The sequence below is a fragment of the Thalassophryne amazonica genome, chromosome 2, assembly GCF_902500255.1.
Source record: "Thalassophryne amazonica chromosome 2, fThaAma1.1, whole genome shotgun sequence".
Lineage (NCBI taxonomy): Eukaryota > Metazoa > Chordata > Actinopteri > Batrachoidiformes > Batrachoididae > Thalassophryne > Thalassophryne amazonica.
This window is the reverse complement of record NC_047104.1, coordinates 138,801,176-138,817,020: the sequence shown is the minus strand read 5'-3', so window position 1 is coordinate 138,817,020 and position 15,845 is coordinate 138,801,176. Positions and strand designations below refer to the sequence as shown.

Sequence of the window (15,845 nt, the reverse complement as noted above, 5' to 3'; positions counted from 1 at the left end):
CAGTCGAACTCCATCACAAACAACTGAAGTTCAAAAGTGGAGTAGACATTAGAAGATTAAAAATCGGCATTTAAAACTGTCTTTAAAAACCGTGGCCACACCCCCGCCTCGACCTGATGCTTGCGGGGAGCTGAAAAACAAGCAGCCAGGGGGGAGGAGCTTAGAGAAGGCGCTATTTTCACCTGGTTTCAACCAGGTCTCCGTTAACAGGAGAAAGTCCAGATCACGACTGGAGAAAAAGTCATTCAAAATGAAAGTCTTACTTGTGAGTGACCTTGTGTTGAGCGCCACACGGACTGAGCGCACATCAGTCTGCTGGGAGACATGACTGAGCGGGCGCAGGTTCTCCTGCACGCAGCCACGACTGCAGCTCCTCACAGGACGGCGACGCGGAAGTGGAGACCCGGCACCCCGGACAACCGGCCGGAGCCACCGATAGCAAAAAGTCAGGGAACGCCGCACGTCGTAGCCGTCATATGGTGTGAAGAATCCGGCTATGAATTGTCTTGGAGCATGTTTGCAGGAAACAGCCAGGCACACTCTGAGCCGAACACGGACTCCTCCTCTCTTCCCACGTCCTCTGCGACGCAGACGCCGAGGCAACACGCCAAGCGGCCGGCGTAGAAAGTCTGGTACGGACGCTAAGACAGGCGACTTTTTTTAGTTACTTTCCCCAGCTGCCGACAACCCTCTGCCACCTCAAAATGACAATGATACCTGTTTTGCCAAAACTCACTTTATAGTCACCCTTTCTTGATTTCGATGAAAATAAATGTTTTATAAAAAGTAAGGCCTCTTTCTTGACCTTATATTTAACTATTGACAGCACTGCAACAGTAAAACTTGCAGTTTCTAACCTACATTGTTTATAAATGTAACTATAAAATTCATTCTAACATTTAAATTAACTCTAAACATTTTACTTGTCGAAATTATTATTATTTTAAGTAGTATTAGTAGTTGTAGTAAAAAAACGGCTTAAAAACTGGACCTTTAATCTAGGGGTGTTGTGGGGGGGCACATCCTTGCCCCACGCCCCCATTCCATCTGGATTCGCCCCTGCTTTAGCGTTTGAGCACAAAGAATGGATAACATTTATTTATGCAGAAAACATGACCAGATTTACAGGTAAGAAAGTTTTGTGTTTTCACATCATGTGGTCCTCAGAGAGTTTAGGTGCATTTGAGTGGAAAATAGTGTCAGCTGTTGACGCGTCGCGGAGGATCAGGTGTTTTTAGCAGCAGATACGGAGCGGCTCAGCTCAGAATTCTAAATAAAGGAGAAAAAAAGCACGAGTCGTAGCTGCTGCAAAAAAACGCGGATGAAAAGCCCACAGCTCGCTTAAAGTGGGCAGTTCAGTCGAACCTCGACCCCCTGCCCACGGACCAAGTTTAATGCTGCTGTCGACCCACAATGCAAAAATAATAGTAACTCACAGTGACTTGGAGAAGTAACTTTAATCTGATTACTGATTTGGAAAGATTAACGCGTTAGATTACTCGTTACTAAAAAAAGTGGTCAGATTAGAATAACCCGTTACTAAGTAACGCATTACTGGCATCACTGGACTCTGTGACTGAATGTTATGGAGTTTTTGGGTAAAAACAGCAAGAATGGTGACAAAGGTCACCAACAAATTTCACAACAAATTTCACAAATTCCACCGACAAATTTCACCAACATGTGAAATGCCTTACAAGAGGGGAAAACGCTCTGGACCATGTTTATACCAACATCAAGAGAGCATACAGAGCCATACCCCTCCCCCACCTGGGCCAGTCAGATCATCTCTCCCTGTTTCTCACCCCCGCTTCACCCCCCCTCAACCGACAAACAAAGCCTAAACGGCTGACCATTAACACCTGGCCTGATGCTGCCCTCGCCCGTCTGCAGGACTGCTTTGACCAGACACAGTGGGAAGCCTTTTACCATGAAGACCTGGCTACATTCACAGACACAGTACTGTCCTACATCAAGTACTGCATTGAAATGGTTACTGTGGAAAAGAACATTCTGGTGTTTCCAAACCAAAAACCATGGATGACTAGCCAGGTCCGCACACTCCTCCGGGACCGGGACGCAGCCTTCAGATCGGGAGACAGAGCACTATACAACACCACCCGTGCTGACCTGAGGAGAGGCATCAAGACCACCAAAGCAAAGCATAAGAGCAGGATAGAGGACCAGCCTAATAACCCCCGACAGGTGTGGCATGGCATACAGTCGATCACCAATTACAGAGGCTGTGCTGTGACACCAGGGAACTCAGATCTGGCACTAGCAGAGGAGCTGAACAGCTTCTATGCCCATTTTGAGTCTCAGGCACATCACTCAACCACAACACCCCAACCCCCACTACAACCCATTCCAGCCTCCAGTTCCCCCCCCCCCCATTTACTCTAGCAGCTGAGGACGTGAGACGAGTGCTCCGGGCTGTGAACCCCAGGAAGGCTTCAGGCCCAGATGGAGTACCAGGGAAGGTGCTCAAGGCATGTGCTGACCAGCTAGCACAGGTCTTCACTGTCATTTTCAACCTGTTACTAGAACAAGCCGTCATCCCAACCTGCTTAAAATCCGCCACTATCATCCCAGTTCCCAAAAAATCACCCGCAACCAGCCTCAATGACTTCTGCCCGGTAGCACTCACCCCAGTCATCACCAAGTGCTTTGAGAAAGTGGTTCTAAGACACATCAAAGCTTGTCTGCCTGGGGATTCCACTGCCCATCTGCTCCTGGATCAAAGACTTCCTGGTCAACCGACCACAGCAGGTGAAGCTTGGCCCTCACTTCTCCTCCTTCCGTACTCTCAGTACCGGCTCCCCCCAGGGCTGTGTGCTGAGCCCACTCCTCTACTCACTCTACACATCTGACTGCACCCCCACCCACTCGGAGAACATCATCGTCAGATTTGCTGCTGACACAACAGTGGTGGGGCTGATAACAGGGGGAAACGAAGTGGCCTACAGAGATGAGGTCCAAAAACTGGTCGAGTGGAGTGCATCCAACAACTTGGCACTAAACATCACAAAGATTAAGGAACTCATCCTGGACGTCTGTCGAAAGAAAGCTGCCCCTGCCCCCCTGTACATCAATGGCGAATGTGTGGAGCGAGTGGAGTCCTTCAAGTTCCTAGGGGTTCACATCTCTGCTGACCTCTCCTGGTCAGTCAACACCGCAGCACTGGTCAAGAAGGCCCAGCAGCGACTACACTTCTTGAGGGTGCTTAGGAAGGAGCAATTAAGCACACCCCTGCTGGTGGCCTTCTATCGCTCCACTATAGAGAGCCTGCTGACCTACGCAGTGTCAGTGTTGCACTCCAGCTGCACTGAAGCTGACAGGAAGAGACAGTAGAGGGTAGCAAACACTGCCCAAAAAATCACTGGCTGTTCTCTGCCCTTCATTTCCACCATCTACACCTCCCATTGTCTTAGTAGGGCCAAGAACATTCTCAAGGACAATACACACCCCAGCTTTCACCTCTTCAACCTGTTGCCCTCTGGCAGGCGCTACAGATCCATACAGGCCAGGACAAACAGACTCAGAGACAGTTTCTTCCCCAAAACCATCACCATGTTGAACAATAATCTGCACTAAAAACGGACTATATTAGGTACTGAGCCGCACCATATCTATCTCATTTGTAGCACAGGACTTTTGCACATTTTTCAATTGTTACATTGTTTACATTGCCTATAGTTGTCATACAGTTTTACATATCCTTTTGCACTCTCTCAATTGCTGCACTGTTTGCACTGTCCATATGTTACACAATTTTACATTTCAGCAAAGGACTTCGCGTGTTTCTTTGTTATATTGTTGTTTGTTTATGTTATATTGTCTGGTATTGCACTGCATGCACATTTTAAGGAGCAGCCCCCTAATCTCTATGCAGACTGTGTTTGCTGTGTATAATGACAATAAAGGCTTTCTATTCTATTCTATTCTAAAGGTCAGTTTCAGTTTGTACAGGGGTCAAAAGTTAAAGTTGCTCCAATTTTGGTAAAACGTGATACAAATTATTAAACAGTTTTTAAAAGGAATAGTTTGGCTCATGTGTCATGCTTAGTTATGTTACGGGTTGACATATGTGACATGTCATAGAATCCAATGGACGTTGAATTTGTTTGACTTTTACTTTGGAGACCAAACATTAAACACTGTCAGAACTATTCCATTTATTAATCCTAGTAGCTCAAACAATAATTTGCATCACTTTATGCTAAAATTGGGGCAACTTTAACTTTGACCCCTGTACAAACTGAAACTGACCTTTGTCACCATTCTTGCTGTTTTTACCCCATAACTCCCTAACATTCAGTCACAGATAGTCCAACTATACCTTTTTGGAACTATTATGATCAAGTGAATAATGTGATAAGGTTTTAAACATTATTAAAGCATCTTTTAATTTTGATCCCTGTGTAATTCTTCAATTGACCCCTTCCTGGTTGCCTATTGAAAATTCAGGTGGCTAATCGGTTATTTCAAAAGAGTAATATCTTAAGTGTATTTGTGCTAAATTTGATGCTTGTATCACCATTTGCAGGATTGTTTATCTGCTGCACTACTACCTAATGCACTTCCCAAGTGTCTCCCAAATATCAAAGGCTGTGGACCCAGAGACACAAATGTCAAGTTCAACATTGTCATCACATACAGTACAGATACACTTATGATGGTCGAGTCCAAGAAGACGTTGAAAGCCTGGATCTTTGTCTTGATCCAGGACAACTGCAAACCCAGATGTGCCAATTTCTTGCTCACCTCAAGTCTACAAGAACATCCACTGATAATACAGAAATTATAACAGTCCACAAAGTTGAGGTTAACTAACACTTTGATTTATTCACACAGACAAATGCATGACGTGCCAGAACGACCAAACAGACATACTCAGTCACAACCAAAATGGGATAAATCTCTCATTCTGTGGTTCACCTCCTTTTCATCTGAGCCTCATTGTAGTTTAAATCCCCATTTAAAATTTTCATTTAACTCAGTGCATTTGGCTATACTCGGTGTGTTACAGCCTGCATGTTTCCATGTTGTGAAAATGTACATTCTGGGAGTATTTTTTTCTTTCTTTCTTACAGACACTTTCATAACTGGTTAGTCTTGTCTATTTTGCAAACTACCAGTCCTTCAATTCTAGTAACCTCATGTCTGAGACTTCCATGTGTGAAGGAAACACTTGCAGGGCATAATTAATACTGCTTCAGTTTTTTTTTTTTTTTTTTATATGCATTAGACTACAGGGCTGCTGTGGATTCCTGAACCCCACCCAGTTTTTTAAGGCCATATCAGGGAAACCATTGGCATTACATAGACTACTGTCATGTTTTGTTTTTCCCACTAGATGGAGCCAAGTGAAATGTTATAAAAACAAGGGCTTCATGTGAAACCCATAGAAAAAGTCCAAGGTTGTAATGTTCTGTTCTTATGGGCATTGTGCCCGCAGATAACGTGCACCAAGAGATTACTGCCATGGATGCCTTTGGTATCTATACATTCACTTGTGGTTACAATTATGGGGGCACTAGGAAATCTAACCTCTTTATCATTTGGTCACCCCCCCCCCCCCCCCCCCCCCCCCAAAAAAAAAAAAAAAAGATTAACAACTGGTTTAGGGAGGGGGGAGCCTGAAACATTTATATACATCTTTTCCTGTAATTGTTCATTTTGTAATATATTTGTAATAGTCACCACAGGAACAAACTTGTCACATTTCATACACCCCTAAAGTGGACCATACCATTTCTTAACGTTAGCTGAACGTCTCGTCTGCCATTACAATGGCTAATTTAAGGCTATGGTCTAGTAAGCCAGTGGATAGTAGGTTCATGTAAGTAGCTGTCAGTCTTGTTTAATACAGTTGCCTTTCTTAAGGCCCCCTGACACTTGCACAACTTTGATTTGTGCACCCTGCACGCACTCTGCCTTGCACGAGAGTAAACTCATCTCAAACTTGCAGAATGTGCGTGGCTTCATGTACGTGGTCTTAGAAAATTTTGAAATGTTCATAATCTCCATCACGCATTAATGACGTGAACTTCAAGTGTCATTGCGCAAACAATTCAAAAATTGTGTGTGCGTGCGAGTGATTGTGTCAGCGCACAGCATCAGAGCGTAGCTCGTCTGAACAATTATAACAAGGTGTTAAATCTGTCATAGACATACTTGGGTGATTCTTTAACCATGGGCACTATTGGCCTTGTAAATGTAATTTCCACCACACCATTGCCTTACAATATAAAGCGCCTTGGGGCAACTGTTTGTTGTGATTTGGCGCTATATACATGTGCTCTGATGTCACTGTTTATCTCCATAGAAACTACCCAAACAATCTTTCATACAAACTGTTTAGGGACATTACAGTGTTGTGGTGGAAATTACGGCAATAGTGTGGGACAACTACATTTTGTTTAAAAAAATCACAACAGTTGTATGACATTGAATACCCCAATTATGTTTTGATTATTTTAGTGATATTTTATTCAGAGATATTTTAAAACATTAGAAAAAACGTTTCTTTACCATTCATTTTTATCATTGAAGATCAAAAGTCTGGGTGTGGGACAAGCACAAAACGGCAATATTTGCATATAATGATGCTGAAAAAAGGTGAAAAAGTCATCATAGACTACTAGAACAAATTTCTTAACACACTTTCATTGTAAAGATAACTATAAAAGTGTGAAATTTCCCCTTTTTTCTGTTTTTCATACAATATGATCAAAGGACGTAGTCTAAGAATCACCCACTTACAACTGCACACAAGAAGGAAAGAACATGCAACTGTTTTACCAACTCATTACAATATAAACATGACAAGTAATTACCTTTTTAGACAGTTCTAAATGCTTTCTCCACCTCATTGAGAGAGAGAGAGAGAAAAGCTGCAGCTGGAGTGGACCGCTGTGATTCCGAAAGCGATTAGAGGCATTTTTAACAGCCAATTCAGAGAGAAAATGATTAATCCGCTATGAAATAATTATTTTATATATGCAGCGTCCAGCACACAACGGAACAAAGCATGGCGTCCAGCTGGGAACACTGCGGGTGAGATCGTTACGATGATGTGCGTGCAAGTGACAGGGCACCTTTACTTTCAGAAGTTCTTTAGATTGTGCACCTATTGGCACCTGAATGCCGATGTTAGACAGTTTCTAACTTTTGCCTCATGTTACCCTTTACCTAATGTTAGCTACTGAAAGTTAAAATTTATGCTGCGATCTAACCTGCATCGGAAATTGTTAATTCTAAGTTGGTATTTCTGATGTCTAATAGCCTTCCAGTGCATCTGCTCAGCAAAACATGGATGGCCACAATGTTTGCATGGCTAAAGACTATGAGCACCTTTCTGTGAGATTTTCATCGGCCATTTTGGGAAGGGCATTGTCATGAATTTGTGACATGGAGCTGTACTGACAACGCAAAGCAATACTGCTTATTGTTCGCTGTGTGCAGCACAATACTGCTGTGACACCAGATCAGTAAAGTCAGCCTACATTGATCATGCAGATGTTTCTAACTTGGAATTCCAGCTTGAATGGCAGATTGATCCATTGCACTTTTCTGAGTAGGAGCTTGTTTTCCCCCCAGAATTCAGAGTACAATGGAATACAACATTAATACTTAAAGTTAATTAGCTCCCCTCACCCTCCAAATACATAAGGACTCAGTGATTGTCATTTTATAATTAGAACTCTGTATTTACACTCAAATGGATGCACCTCCAGCCAAAGGGCATTTTCATGTTTTAGCAGCGCAATATTTAGTGTTCACACCTAGCACACTCTAAATAGTCATTATTGTCCAGTTTCAAGGCATCTTTTTTTTTTGTTAATGAATCATCTCCTAGATTAAATGATTCCCAGATAAGTGTAGATTCATGCAAACACTCCCCAGTAAACAAGGCAATTTTGAAATTTGTAAGAGAAGATGCCATTTTATGAATTTAAATGTAATGAGCACAGTTGTCCTGTTTCCACAATGGTGTCATTTTTCTGGACATGCCCTTGAGTTACGGTTCCTGGTTTCTATAAATTGTGGCAACAGTAAAACTAATGTATTTTTATTGGTCTTAGTCAGTGTAATAGCTACTGGGATCAAAGGTGGTGCTGAGTGTAGAGGCACCCAAGTACTTTAGTAAGATGTCTGGATTTAGGGGGGCTGATGGTTTCCTGTCTCATGCTTACTGTTCAGTTTTTCATCACCCCTCTCGGCAGTCCACATAGTTGCCCGTTATCCAGTAGCATATCTGGGCATATTTCAGCGGTGTAATTCTCACTGCTACGTTAAACTCCTGAGATGCCCCTTGTCGCTCCAACCACTGATGCCCAGAAAAGACACCTATTATCTTTCGTTGCCACTGCCTGCGTCGTCCATCCCACATTCGGGCGTAGACACCTGATCCACTGGCACCAGGCTGAGCATCGCAGTGTTGGTATAGCAAGTCTGACGTCTCTTCGCCGGCACGACAGAACCGATAGACCAGTTGGCTGGGACGGTCGTTGTCAAATCCTGAGAAATGAACCCTTTGACCAGGCAGTCTTCGACCCGGGGGACTGACTCCCAACTTCATGTGGCGACGTTTGTGGGGTTTCTTGAGTTCAAGAAGAGCATAGTCGTAGTCCATTCCAATGTCATTGGCGTTCCCTTTAATCCATCCCTTGGGCACATAAGTGCGCTTAGCTCTGATCCACTGGAACTTCATTTTGTCAGTAACCGGTGCAGAGTAAGGAGCAGGACTACCTTCAATGTGGTTGCTAAAGTTTAAGGACAAGTAAAGGGAAGACTTTGCTACATCTCGTTGCTTGGGCTTTAAAAAGCCAACTCTGAGCTTCTGAGCACCTTTCACATAGTTCTTGCCGTCATGAACACAGTGAGCAGCTGTGAGTACGTGACGGTCTCCAACTAAACTGCCGGAACAGCCAGTGGATAGTTTGACAGCGACTGAGAAAGGGTATTTGAGGAGGAAGTTCTGTCCGGCTATGCTGAAACGCCCATCATGGCCAAAGATCTGTCGCTTTCGTCGAACATGTGACTGCCGAGCTTTAGATGGTTCCATTGAATAAGCAGGACTGGTGTTCAGGTTGGGGTTGTAGCCATAGATCCCAATGGCGGTCTCAGTCAGTCGACCATCAGAGTGAAGCGTCTCATAGGCCAGAAACTGCCGCAGGTCCCAGTAGCTTGGCCGTGGAGCTCTCTTGTGGCATTCTGGGTTACATTGGGATGTAACCTCCAGGTGTACTGGAGAAAGAAAGTGTGGAGCTGGCCTGGCCTCCGTCTGCTGTGGGAGGACCACAGGGACACGCTGGAGAATCCACTGAGGGCGGGAGGAGGAGGAGAAAGAGGACTCAACTAGGCATATATAGAAAAGAAAAAGAAAGGGAAGGATAGACATGAACCTGTGGACAAAAGAATCGGTTAACAATACGAAAGATGAAAAAATTCACACTTTTAAAATAGTCTGATGCAAATGTTTTGAGGTTGGCAACATGTCTGAACCTGAACACAAGCCTCAGAATAAACTTTACTTTTGTTAAACATGGTGTTTTGGCCTTCAAAACCAACATCATGTATTTACAATTCCAAGCATGGGAAGCAGTGGAGGCTATTTTCCACTTATTTTTATTTATTTATTTATTTTTGAAAATTTAGTACTGTACATTTTTAATACTTCAAGATATGACAGACAGGGTCAGCGGTCAGAATGTTACAGGCTCTCAGGGAAAATTCCTAAAGTATCCTGGGGGACTGGTGTTTAAATATTTTGTTGTACTGAATATAGCCCTTATCCTTTTCTCTTTTTCTTTTCTTCCCTTTTTTGTAGAGGATACTTGTCTTTCCACAGCACAAACCTCACTTAACAATAATAATGATTAAAACGAACAAAGATCTGTAATAAGTAAAACTTTGTCCTTAAATCGAATCATACACATTTATTTATCCTTCTATAACTTTATTCATTAGACACATTTAAAAAATATGTTTAAACATATGTATTTTCAATAATCTATCAGTTGCCCTATTTCTAAATTTTTGTCCTATACTTAAAGTACATATCACTGGTAAAAGAAATGACAAATGAGCTGGCTATTCTAAAGAAGTAAAGTATTATGAAAATATTGGTGTATTGTGTTTTATTTTTCGTGTCATACGCCCTAAGATATTTGGCCATAAACATTGGGACTTTAGCTTGATTTAAATGGTCAGATTTGATAGGCTGCGTTAAATGTTGATTTCTGTGACATCACCTTTGGGAACTCCCTCCAGAGCCACTTTGGCTGATTTGTTGGAATGAACGGGAAAAACGCATTTTTTTTTAAGTTGGCATGGGCAGCGTAATCTCGTTTGAGGGTGGGCGATAAAGGGTTAAATGAAAGAGCATATGACGCAAAAAATATACTTCCGGGGACAGCCCCATTATCACCCGTCTGTCCCCATCATTAACATGACACTTTCTCTGAGTTTTTGGGCAAATTAACACAGTAAACAAAGTGAAAATGCAAAGAAAAAGTGACGAGGTGGTGAAAAATGGACATTTGTTGTGGTCTGTTTTTTGACCCGAAGCTCAAACATGTGAGGCGGTTGTGCAGGTGCCGATGAGACACCACGGCTACTCTGTCCAACTTCAACTCCTCATTATTTACATTAAATCTAGCTAAAACGTACCGACACAGCCGCTCCCATTTGATTTGTCTTCCCTTCTCCATCGGGAACCGAAAAAAACTGCACTTTTCGCGACTGGTTCGGTGATTGCAGCCAAAAACAAAACAGTACACCATCTTTCCATGTGAAGTGATGGTGTGTTTATGTTGCACAATGTCAGGCTGTCCCCAGAAGTGGTCAAATCCCGTGATATCACGCAGGGGCCCAACGAGCTACGCTGCCCCATTTGGTGAGCTTTCATGGTGAATACTTCGAAATGGTAAACGGGTGTTGTGTGAGGATGCAGCAACACCACTCGCGATGTTCATTAGGTGGACAGTTTTCTGATGGCTAAAATCAGGGGAAAGGGTGGAGTTTTTTTTTGAAGTGCCTCAAGGAAAGGTAAGAAATGCAGCCGTGGCAAATGAGCTGAAACACCCCCCCCCCCCCCCCCCCCATCTAAACAAGGATTCTATCCATTCCATTTGTGTGATCAGCAGGACTCTAACAACGCGTATTGCTTCTCCTGAAAGTGTGGAACCGGCCGTGTTTGTGGTTTGTTCCGTGTCACGATGCTACGCTACACTATGCTATGTGGGTAGCTGTTGAGTCTGGCTGAGGAAGCTGCATCTGTGTTTATAAATGTGACCACAGAGAGTTGGAGGGAAAGTAACTGTGGGTGACAATGCTGAACAGCTGATACAAACTTAAAGGAAGAGCTGTGACGTGGACATGGGACCGGCTCCCAGTCGTTTTTGTTAAGAGACATGAATACAGTGTATCTGGAAAGGTTTCATTTTTTTCCACATTATGTTATGTTACAGCCCTATGCCAAACTACAGTAGAAAATTTTTTTCCCCTCAAAATTCCACTTACAACACCCCATAATAACAACATGAAAAAAAGCTTTTTTTTATTTTTGAAAATTTATTAAAAACAAAAACTAAGAAATCACGTGTGCATAAATATTCACATCCTTTGCTCAATACTTTGTTGATGGACCTTTGGCAGCAATTACAGCCTCAAGTCTTCTTGAATATGATGCCACAAGCTTGGCGCACCTATTTTTGGGTAGTTTTGCCTATTCCTCTTTGCAGCACCTCTCAAGCTCCATCAGGTTGGTTGGGGAGGGTCAGTGCACAGCCATTTTCAAATCTCTCCAGAGATGTTCAATTGGATTCAGGTCTGGATTCTGGCTGGGCCACTCAAGGACATTCACAGAGTTGTCCTGAAGACACTCCTTTGATATCTTGGTTGTGTGCTTATCGTCATTGTCCTGCTGAAAGATGAATTGTCACCCCAGTCTGAGGCCAAGAGCGCTCTGGAGCAGGTTCTTATCCAGGATGTCTCTGTACATTCCTGCATTCATCTTTCCCTCAATCCTGACTAGTCTCCCAGTTCCTGCCACTGAAAAACATCCCCACAGCATGATGCTTCACTGCAGGGATGATGCCTGGTTTCCACCAAACATGACACCTGGGATTCACACCAAAGACTTCAATCTTTGTCCCATCAGACCAGAGAGTCCTTCAGGTGCCTTTTGGCAAACTCCAGGTGGGCTGTCATGTGCCTTTTATTAAGGAGTGGCTTCCGTCTGGCCACTCTACCATACAGGCCTGATTGGTGGATTGCTGCAAAAATGGTTGTCCTTCTGGAAGATTCTCCTCTCTCCACAGAAGAATGCTGGAGCTTTGACAGTGTAACCATTGAGTTCTTGTTCACCATCCTGACTAAGGCCCTTCTCAACCGATTGCTCAGTTTAGATGGGTGACCAGCTCTAGGAAGAGTCCTGGTGGATCTAAACTTCTTTCATTTATGAATGATTGAGGCCACTGTGCTTATTGGGACCTTTAAAGCAACAGAAACGTTTCTCTACCCTTCCTCATATTTCTTAGTTTATATATAATATATGGGTGATTCTTAGACTACGGGCACTTATTATGTCCTTTGATCATATTGTATGAAAAACAGAAAAAAGGGGAAATTTCACACTTTTATAGTTATCTTTACAATGAAAGTGTGTTAAGAAATTTGCTCTAGTAGTCTATGATGACTTTTTCACCTTTTTTCAGCATCATTATATGCAAATATTGCCGTTTTGTGCTTGTCCCACACCCAGACTTTTGATCTTCAATGATAAAAATGAATGGTAAAGAAACAATTTTTTTTCTAATGTTTTAAAAGATCTCTGAATAAAATATCAGTAAAATAATCAAAACATAATTAGGGTATTCAATGTCATACAACTGTTGTGATTTTTTTAAACAAAATGTAGTTGTCCCACACTATTGCCGTAATTTCCACTACAACACTGTAATGTCCCTTTAACAGTTTGTATGAAAGATTGTTTGGGTAGTTTCTATGGAGATAAACAGTGACATCAGAGCACATGTATACAGCGCCAAATCACAACAAACAGTTGCCCCAAGGCGCTTTATATTGCAAGGCAATGGTGTGGTGGAAATTGCATTTACAAGGCCAATAGTGCCCGTAGTTAAAGAATCACCCATATATATATATACATTTGCAAAAATCATAAAAAAACTTTTTCACATTGTCATTATGGGGTACTGTGTAAAGAATTTTGAAGAAAAAAAATGAATTTCATCCATTTTGGAATAAGGCTGTAACATAACAAAATGCTGAAAAAGTGAACTGCTGTGAAAACTTTCCGGATGCACCGTATTTACTATGGACCTTTTACTGTGATGGACTGATGACAGTGCTAGACAGCTGAACAATATTCTGCATGGCTCTGTGTGCAAACACAGTTGCATCTCTCAAGGTATGTAATTATTACTGCATCATTTGTACTTACTCAATTTTATTTAGAAGCATTTGATTTTTTTTTCCTAAATATGCAGCAGGTTACAAAGGAGGCGAATATGTAAATACATTGATCTGCAAAATACAAGAATTTGGCTTGAAAGCCAAATTAAAGCATAACTGGTGATGCAAAATTTTACAATTCAAAACATGCACTATGTACAATTTCTCCAATCACAGCCACAGAAGCCTATAACTTGTGTCTTGGTGGCTTTCCTCACTCTTTCTCCTTCTTGCACAGTACCTCAGTTTTTGAGAACTATATACTCCAAGCAGATTTGCCATACAGTTCTAGAAAGTTTGCATTTGTCAAACACTGATAAAGTAAGTCCAAGACATATTCAGTGACTTGGAAATGTTCATGTATCCATCTCCTGAGTTGTTTGAAGAAAACTGTCAATAAAACTGATTACTTACGTGTGTTATACTAAAGGGTTCCATCACTTATGCAACCCATCATCTTGGCTTTGATATTTTTATTTCTTTTATATCAAGTTGTAGAGATTTGCTTTCAGTTTGAGTTTATGAAGGACATTTTTTTTTTTTAGAAATTTTAATATAGAAAAGCTTGAATTACTTTTTGTGTTTGAAATGGCACAAACAAATTAAAATGTGTAAAAATTCAGTGTATAGCTATTCCTTTATGGCTTTTTTTCCTTCTTTTTTTAAAATAGTGTTTACTGGAGTGAGTTATGCATTTAAACTCACAGGACAGGTAAGTTATTTAAGGTTGTGCACTTTTTTGTCGAAAACCTTTCACACAATAAATACATGTTAAAGTGAATGCGATTTTACAGAATTACAGCAACAATTAAAAATCCAGAAACAGCCAAACAAGAAGACTAAAACACTGCAGATGCAGTTGTAGATGAAAGCAAAAATCTAACGTATGATAAGATTAGATTATAGATTAGATTCTCTCTCTTTCTCTCTCTCTCTCTTTTGGGAAGTTTTAGACTCCATTTATAATATATTTTTTGAACCTCTTGTCACAAAATCCGTTCGATTAAACAAAAAAAGTCCCCTCTGAATCAAATGAGCGTTTTTCTTGTCTTTCTTTCCTTCTGGTGAGTTTTGGTGTTTTGTGCGAGTTGCAGTCATGCGTCAGACTCACCGCGGAGGCGCAGCGCTGGAGCGCATGGTTCACTTCCTGCAGGTGACTCCCAGAGTGGGCCAACAAACACCTCTGCTTCAAAAAGAAGCGAGGAGGAAAAGAGCGGAGCTTTCCTTCAGGAAATGATGCCCTTCGCTACTCCATCACAGTGTGAGTTTGTCCCGGAGCGGGCGGACTCGGACATGCGCTGCTGGACGCGCGCTCTCTGCGCTGATCAGGCAGCGCCACCCGCTGATCCTCCACCAGGGGGCGTGGCCACAGCGCGCGCGTGTGCGTATCATGCCTCCCCACCTGAAACGACATGATCATATTTTCATGCAGCCAGAATCATTACAGCAATATCATACAGAATTCATAATTCATTTTATTGTGTAAAAATGATGCATGCAAAAATGTGTATAAAGACACATCATAACAATAAATGTTGCAGTAAAAACAACTTCTAAAACCTGGCGGTGTTTGTGTTATAATACAAATCACAATTTCTTTTAAAAACGTTAACACTAGCTCGATTGCTAAAGATTTTTTTCTTAACCCCTTAACGCCCGAATTTATATAACTATATAAAAAATGTTTTGTGTGTGTTTTTGCCTTTAAGTAGATGGTAAATAATGTTGAGATTATTAATTTCACTTTTGCACAAAAACTAGATAGTAATATTGGGTATTCTGGTAATGACTTTATGTTATAATGTTATAATAACATTGGGGCAACTGTTTGTTGTGATTTGGCGCTATATAAATAAAATTGATTTGATTTGATAATAATGATGGTATGTTGCAAATTTGCGAGGTCAATTTGGTAAGTTGCATATTTGAGTCAGAGATTGTAGCATATATGCGACGATGGGCGTTAAGGGGTTAAATTCAACCTGGAGGTTTGTAATTCAAGGTAGAGGTGGGTGATATCGGGAATTTTGGTACTGATCCGATACCAAATAAATACAGGCCCAGTATCGCCAATACCGGTACTTTTTTCATATTTAGCTTCATAGATCCAAAGGATCCAAAAGACCTAGGACAGAATTTCGGCAAACATTGTACGTGACAACAAAATACTTTATTATCACAATCAACATTTAAAAAAAAAAATATATCACTCAACACAACTTAAAACAAAATCTCCTGAGGTAGAGGGCTGACAAACCACAATACAAGGTTGCGCTGCTCTTACAGAGAGTAGACTTTGATGACTTTGGGCCTCTACAGTGGTTGGCTCTCACTGCGGTATTGTATCACTTCCTGTTCCGGAG

General features: G+C 41.7%; 1 protein-coding gene across 1 annotated transcript; it reads right to left on the bottom strand.

Moving 5' to 3' along the window:
• Positions 1-7,824: 7,824 nt before the first annotated feature.
• LOC117531385 (serine protease 23-like) lies at positions 7,825-14,792 on the bottom strand. Its single transcript, XM_034194479.1, has 2 exons — positions 14,594-14,792; positions 7,825-9,410 (listed from the first exon to the last, which is right to left on the bottom strand). Exons 1-2 carry the CDS (start codon positions 14,617-14,619, stop codon positions 8,213-8,215), a joined length of 1,224 nt encoding a protein of 407 aa, XP_034050370.1. The 5' UTR covers positions 14,620-14,792; the 3' UTR covers positions 7,825-8,212.
• Between the last annotated feature and the right edge of the window lie 1,053 nt (positions 14,793-15,845).

Bases quoted from the DNA above. Each gene is read 5' to 3' on its own strand.
- LOC117531385 (XM_034194479.1), bottom strand. From the start codon at position 14,619: ATGCGCTCCAGCGCTGCGCCTCCGCG. The intron at 9,411-14,593 runs GTGAGTCTGACG...TTTTGTCCACAG, and splicing joins TCCAGCGCTGCGCCTCCGCG to GTTCATGTCTATCCTTCCCT.